General features: G+C 46.2%; 2 protein-coding genes across 2 annotated transcripts in view; one reads left to right on the top strand and one right to left on the bottom strand.

The window, feature by feature from the left end:
• Positions 1-627, top strand: part of MRPL17 (mitochondrial ribosomal protein L17) — a 4,975-nt gene extending 4,348 nt beyond the window's left edge. Inside the window, exon 2 of the mRNA XM_035902743.1 lies at positions 10-627. Coding sequence (XP_035758636.1) covers positions 10-337 — 328 coding nt within the window. The 3' untranslated portion in view covers positions 338-627. The remainder of the gene's footprint in view (positions 1-9) is intronic.
• Positions 628-1,964: 1,337 nt separating this feature from the next.
• Positions 1,965-7,094, bottom strand: part of ARHGEF39 (Rho guanine nucleotide exchange factor 39) — an 11,788-nt gene continuing 6,658 nt past the window's right edge. Inside the window, 4 exon segments of the mRNA XM_035902691.1 lie at positions 1,965-2,479; positions 2,681-2,769; positions 3,637-3,713; positions 3,716-3,826. Of these exon segments, the coding sequence (XP_035758584.1) occupies positions 2,464-2,479; positions 2,681-2,769; positions 3,637-3,713; positions 3,716-3,826 (293 nt within the window). The 3' untranslated portion in view covers positions 1,965-2,463.

Genomic DNA, 7,094 nt, shown 5'->3' with positions numbered 1-7,094 from the left:
CCCCCCCAGATCCCCCGCTGCCCCCCGCAGCCCCGGCGCTGGAGCTGAGCGTGCTGCCCCGCAGGAGAAGGACCTCATCCACAAGCTGTTCAAGGTGCTGGCACCCCGGTTCCAGCCCCACCCCGGCAGCTACACACGCCTGCTGCAGATCCCCAACCGGGATGGCCTTGACCGCGCCAAGATGGCAGTCATCGAGCTCAAGGGGAACCCCTTCCCACCGCTCATCTGCCCGCGCCGCAACACTGAGAAGACGCTGCTCAACCAGCTCCTGAAGGGCTACCGGGAGGACATGCGGCAGGCGGCAGCCCCGCAGGCCCCCGAGGGCACCCCTGTCTAGGCATCCCCCTCCGCCCTGAGGGAGGCCCCATGCGTGCGCAGGAACGGGGCTCAGCCTGAGCTGCCCGTGCACCAGCCACCTGGTTGCTGTCCTGGAGCACAGGAATGGGAAGTGCCCTGGGAGGTCTGAAGGTCGATCACCAATTTTGAGTTGCCACAACAGAGGTGCAAGCTCAAAGCTTACTTGCGTCTTCCTGGGGTTTGAATAGAGACTCAGCAAGAGAAGGAAATCAAGCTGGGATCCCTAATGGTTGATATTCTCTGTGTAAATAAACTCTGTTCAGAAAGTGACTTTGCTTCTATTTGGATTATATTCTTGCCACACATGAGTTAATAACTTACTGCAGGAAAGGCTGGGTTTGTTACAGCTTTTGGTCTAACAGCCCTGCTCTTTGGGGCAGCCTCTCCACTGTGACAGACCTACAGTGCTTTCTAGAAGCTGGTGCGCAGCTTTTCACTGAATTTCCTGCTCTGAAAGGACAAGTTAGTTTTGCTGTTTCAGAAGCACTGACTAGGATGTTAGCACTGAAATTAAGTCTTAAAAGAGGCAGTACCAAAGGGATTTGGGTTATAGTAAGGAGGCAATGTGGGCAAGACTAATAGTCATCTCTACCAAGAGCTTGGTAGGTATCTCAGGCGTAGGGTTGCAAGAAATCTCTGTTACCCTGTTAGAACAAAAAGGAAGAGTAGCAGAACTTTCTCAGAGAGTGATGTAACGACTGGGAGATAAGAAACTTAAATTACTAGTTCTGTGACTTCAAGTACAGCTAGCACTTGGAAGTCCTAGCTGTAGCTTTTGAGTGAAAAAAAAAAAATCAATGTTAATTTGAGATTTGGTAATTCTCTCTTCAGGACATTGATCTCACGCAGTACCACTTCTAATGAATTCCATTGAGAAATTAAAGATGTGTGGTACTGTTTAAGGAAGAAGAAAAAACAAACTACTAAGAAGTCAATGTTCGGACAGATCTTAATCTTTGTGTATCTGATGCCCTTCCCGTGGCACTCTGCAGTGGCAAAGTGGCATCTTGTTCAAACAGATGTTTTCCCCCTCAATAGAAGAGATGAACTGAACTGCTGTTGCTGCAGCTTCCGCATAACTAAATGTGCACATTGAGGCTTTAATGAAGTACTCAAGAACAATACTGTATCTCTATTTTTTCCTTAAATTGGTCTTTCGTCTTAGTAAACTGAACAGTAGCACATTGCCAGTGGTCGATGACCCAGGATGCTGACTGTAGCCCTCTGGAGGTTCTCCCTGTGCTTCAGGAGCAGGTGCTGCCCAAGCTTTTCACTGCAGCACTTCCAAGCCATGAGGCTACTGCACACCGTGGAGGCTGAGGCGAGTGCTGTTTCACCTGCATCCTCTCTTAGGTTTCAGACCAGAAATGTGAATGCTGTTTGATATGCATAAATCTATGTTACCTACCAGTTTATTTCAGATAGTTCAGCAAGTTAATTTTTCTGTGGGATCGATGAGGAACTTGGGAGGCAGGACTTTACCACAGAATCGTTTTCCCTTGATCTGCCCAGCTGTCACTTAGAGGAGGAGGGGCGATAACTGTCAAAGTATTTGTCTAAAAAAACTCAAGAATATGAATTATAAAAATAGCTCAAGGGCAGAAGATGACCGTGACCCTGTAGCACTAGCTGAAAGCACAGTCTTGTGCCCATGTTACCCAAAACATCTCTTTCAATCAAAGCACCCAGAAGCAAAAGCAGGTAGATACATACATAGAAAAATAAATGTGAAAAAGCTGACTTAGAAAGACAGTTGGATAAAAACATTTAATGAGGGAAAGCAAGTCAGGCTCTCTTCTGGTTGTCCTTAAATTAATAACCTGAGGGGAAAAAAAGCATATAAAAGCTAGAAGATTCTAAGCTAGGTTGAGGAAAAACCTTCACACAGATTTTTTACATACAAGTCCTTAGTGTGCACACCTATTTTTTGCAATATCTCTATTAAGATTAGGACAGCTGACAAAGCTTTCATAACCTCCCAAGCACAGCGTGTAGCCCCTCTAAATGCAGTTCTCCTACTATATGTCCTTAAACATTTCCTGAGATTGTGTAGGCTTCTACCAGGAGGGGCGGCCATCCTGCCAGTCTGTCTTGTACTCGGGTGGATCAGGCTTTCAGCTGCCTGTGGAGGAAAACAAAGGGAAAGCTCACGGCTAATTACATGAAATCTGTTCTTACTATTCCCTTGTAACCTGGCCGCCAGTCAGCTCTTCTCTGTCAGCCTTACAACCATGTAATACACGCAGACACACAGGTCCATACATCATTTTTATGTTCTGCCCCTTTCCCTCAGCCCTCCCACCTCTGGAGAATAGATGCCTACCTGACTGCAGCTCTGAGACTCCGATACCAGTCATCAATATCTTGTTGGTCGCTGGACATCAACAACAGTGTCTTGTGTGGAAAGGAAAGCTGAAAGGCAAACAGAATCTGGTGCCACTCCGTGGCACTCCTTGCCAAGGCAGCAACTCTGATAAAAGGGGAGCCACCACCATTGAACTCAACTCAGCCCTGCATGGTGACTTCTAACTTTTTTTTTTCCCCAGATGGAAAAATTGGGCATTGGTACTGGGAGAAGCCAGAGGCAGGACAGTATGGAGCAAGAGCCAGACTTGTCCATTCCTTCCAGCCACAGATGACAGCTCACTTTGACTTAACAGGGTGTTTGGAAGTAAGCAGTTACAGTTCTCGGCAGCTCTGCGTCCAGTTTTCTATCTTATTCCGAGCTGCCACGAGGGCTCCTTCCAGTACTACCATTGACAGATCACAGCTTGCCCAAGATGCTGCAGCCTAGGAAGACCTGAACTTGAATCCCCTACCCAAGGCAGCCGCCCCAGTCAAAGACCCTGCAGCCCTCAGGGAGTTAGATGCACGAGCAATATCTGTTGTGACAATACCCACATCCTTCTGCATCCTGTTTTTCAGGGTTTTCGATCCGCTCAGTCCGCAGCCACTGTAATGCTGCGTATTTCTTGTCATGTGACTGTAGGGCTGTCCCCCCAACTATGGGCTCTGCTGAGGGCACGTCAGTCTTGTGGAACCCTCCTCACCTGAGCTAACTGAAGCAGCCAGCAGCCTGTACCCCAGAGTGCTCAGGAGGGCCTACACCATGAAGGGAAAAGATCCTACATCACCCCGGAAGAGAAAGGTTGCCCTAACTCAGACTAGTTCATGCATTTACTGTTGTCACCACTCTCACCACCTCCGTCCTGCTGCCGAGACAGGCTTTTGCAAGCCTGACCCCACTGATGCTTCTGCGGAAGAAGCGGGAAGACTTACACTGAGGAGCCCTCCCTGGCTCCGTGTGTGGCCAAACACTTTATCCACTGTGCACTGGTGAAGCGGGTAGACAGGCCGGCGGGTTTTTTTGCAATAAAGATATCCGAAAAAAGGAAGAACATCCTGCGCTTCAGTTCTTCTCCCTTCGAAGGCACAACCAAAAGCCAACCTTCCCGGATATACCAGCGCCCTAGGGAAATAAAGGGAGCAAGTGAAATAAAGCCAGTTGTCAGATCATCACGGGGGTGAGGTGGGGAATATATGTAATGAGACAAACAGGAATACAGCTCACTAGCTGTTACCAGGTTCTACATCAATTCCAGCCACTAGAAGGCACTGAGTATCAACTGGGGCCAGCTCAGCAGCACCGACAACACCCATGCAGAAGCAGTAATCAACCCAAAACTTTCAGTATATGAGGAGCAGACTGAAGTTGTTATAAATCTGCTATGTTAATTAAGAGGATATTACGATATGCAAGTCTGTTTAAAGAGACCAGAACAAAAACATGGTTTAAAAGTGGTATGCATACCTTTAAATTAACATACACCCTCCGAAAACATACCATGAACTATCTTAAATTGTGTAGCCCAACTGTTTGTCATTAGTGGTGAAAAAGTTAGCCTAAACTTTGAATATTTATTATTTTTCCCTTGCTTTGAATGCATATGCGTGCCAATTAAAAAAAAAAAAACAAATAACATCACAGTCATCACATATGGACCTCCAGTATTTAAGTGCTTACAGAACGCAGATTGCTGTTGTAATGAGAAGACAGCAAAGGGGGTACAAAACAACATATTAAAAGGAAGGTCTGAATAGGCCACCTTATCAACCTTCTCTTACACAACAGGGTCCAGTGTCATCTACCCATGAAACAAATTACAATAAAACAAAGAGCAGAGCAACCAGCAGGAAAAAAAATGAGAAAGTTGGACAGACCTAGCTGTAAGCAGCAATAAAAAGAAAATGGCATCCACACAAAATGGAATAATTAAAGTAGTGCCTCTAACCAGAAGGATTAATGCACGAGACAGCCATCAACTCATTGGAATAACAAAGGCACCTGCCAGTAAGATTATTTATAAAAATTTAAAGCCATAATAAGGTATTGACATCTGGCCTAGTCTGGGAAAGATCTGCCAAAGAATTTCAGCCACTCTCTTTTGTGCCTTAGATTCTTGCTGAGCTAGTAAGTGCCTTTTCAGAAAACAACACAATTTTTTTGTAATTATGGATTGTGTCTTACTTAGTATGCTACAAGTGACAAAACACAGAGGCAAGTGGATCCCCGATTAGCTTACTCCACAGTAACCACTCCTCTTGCCTGAATAAGAAACTGGGAAAGAGAAAGGCAAGGTGCAGGAATCAGTCCAAGGTTAAAAAACAAATGGAAGGAAGGTGTCAGCAGCGTGGGGCTGGACGGGCAACTTTCCTTCAGGCTAAGCTGTGGTCAGACTCCCTGGCATACAGTCTGAGCTGGACTGTGACAGAAGTCTTAGGATATAGATCGTGTTCAGGACGCCCAGGGGCACGTGATTTAGAAAATTCTTGTGAAAGGAGGGCAAGGGAACATCCCTAGGGAAGCTAGGGATGACAGAACAGTGTGCTATGTTAAGGAGGCAGTTCTGGCTACGTTCTAGCATTTGCCCTATATATGGAAGGCAGCAAGAAAAGCAGGGTCTCTTAACTGGGAGCAGCTCATCTCAGAGGCACTGCCAAATGTGAGATACCCAACTCCAAAGCTACCCCTTTCCTCTGAATCTATAGTGTTAAGTTTTCTCACCTCTTCCCTCCTAGTAACAGGATGCAATCTTAACAGTTCTGCAAATGCTAGCTTGTTTCTGGAAAGCTGGCCCAAAACCAGCAAGACCCAGTTGCCTCCTACTTTTCTGCTTCTCACATCCAGTGGTACCTATTTTACTCCAGCTAATGGAAAACATGACCATCACAATTCTCTATCCTAGATAATCGAAAGGCAGCTATAAACAATGGAAAGGTGTCTATAGACCCTCAACACTAGTCCTACTACATGTCTCAGAATATTCAGAAACAAAACAAAAAAAAAAGTGGACCCAACGCTTTCAAATAATGGCCATCTCTGGTATAGCTGTAACATTTGGGGAATGTTTAGGTTTGGGTTTTTTTCATGGGATTATCTTATTAGTTCTGTCATTCAGGAAAACTGGTTTATCTTTTCACTTAGGCACTACCCCAATGTGCCCAGGCACCCCACACACATGCTCATGCTCAGTATAAGCAGAGCACACCTGTGTTAGCTCCTTTTCAGCCAACATCACCAAAAGGTTTCTATGAAGAATGCGAAGGAGACTTGTAAATTAATCTGCCCACTGACTGAGCATCTTCAAGAATTATAACCTCTGATAAATAACCTCTTTTTCTACCTGTGCTGGTTTTGGCTAGGCCAGAGTCAATTTTCTTCACAGTAGCTGGTATGGGGCTGTGTTTTGGATTTGTGCTGGAAACAGCGCTGATAACCCAGGGATGTTTTCGTTACTGCTGAGCAGGGCTGACACAGAGCCAAGGCCTCTTCTGCTCCTCACCCCACCCCACCAGCAAGGAGGTGGGGGGGGGCACAAGAAGCTGGGAGGGGGCACAGCCGGGACAGCTGACCCCACCTCACCCCAGGGATATCCCCCACCATATGACATCATGCTCAGCATATACAGCGGGGGGAAGAAGGAAAAGGGGGGATGTTCAGAGTGATGGCATTTGTCTTCCCAAGTCACCGTTACACGTGATGGAGCCCTGCTTTCCTGGAGATGGCTGAACCCCTGCCTGTGGATTTGAAGCAGTGAATTAATTCCTTGTTTTGCTTTGCTTGCGTGCACAGCTTTTGCTTTACCTATTAAACTGTCTTTATCTCAACACACGAGTTTTCTCACTTTTATTCTCCCAATTCTCTCCCACATCCCACTGGGAGATGTTTTCTTCGCCCCAAAATCCACATGTATGAATTACAACCACATTGACAAGTGCCTTAGAGACCTTTACACAGTGGCTTTAATACTCCTCTCTAGTTGCAGCACTGTTTATGGATAACCTCTGCAATAGCAGTGTTTAGTGAGGGCACAGGTGAAGCCCCAAGTGACCATTTCATAATTGCCCAGACTGGACACATTTCTCACAATATTCCATAGGTAGCTTGGAGTGCACTCTGGGCATGGAGAAGCACCCAGTCACACAAGAGGTCATAAAGAAACTCATTATCCAATTAGATGACCTCACATGCCAGTGACTGTGACAGCTATCACATCTCAGCGATCAACAGAAACACTGATTTCTGGCAGATTAACCATGCAGATACAAGAAGATTCTTCATGTGAAGGGTGTGAGCGGAAGTCCATGAAGCTTGTAGCTTAAGGTAAAAAACACCACAGTCCTTGGACTCTTGACACTCAGGAATCTATGGTTCCTGCAATGGAGTAGGGACAACA

The sequence above is a fragment of the Egretta garzetta genome, unplaced genomic scaffold, assembly GCF_000687185.1.
Source record: "Egretta garzetta isolate BGI_Z169 unplaced genomic scaffold, ASM68718v1 scaffold59, whole genome shotgun sequence".
Classification (NCBI taxonomy): Eukaryota; Metazoa; Chordata; class Aves; order Pelecaniformes; family Ardeidae; genus Egretta; species Egretta garzetta.
The sequence above is the reverse complement of the archived record's forward strand: the minus strand, read 5'-3'. Positions and strand labels throughout refer to the sequence as shown.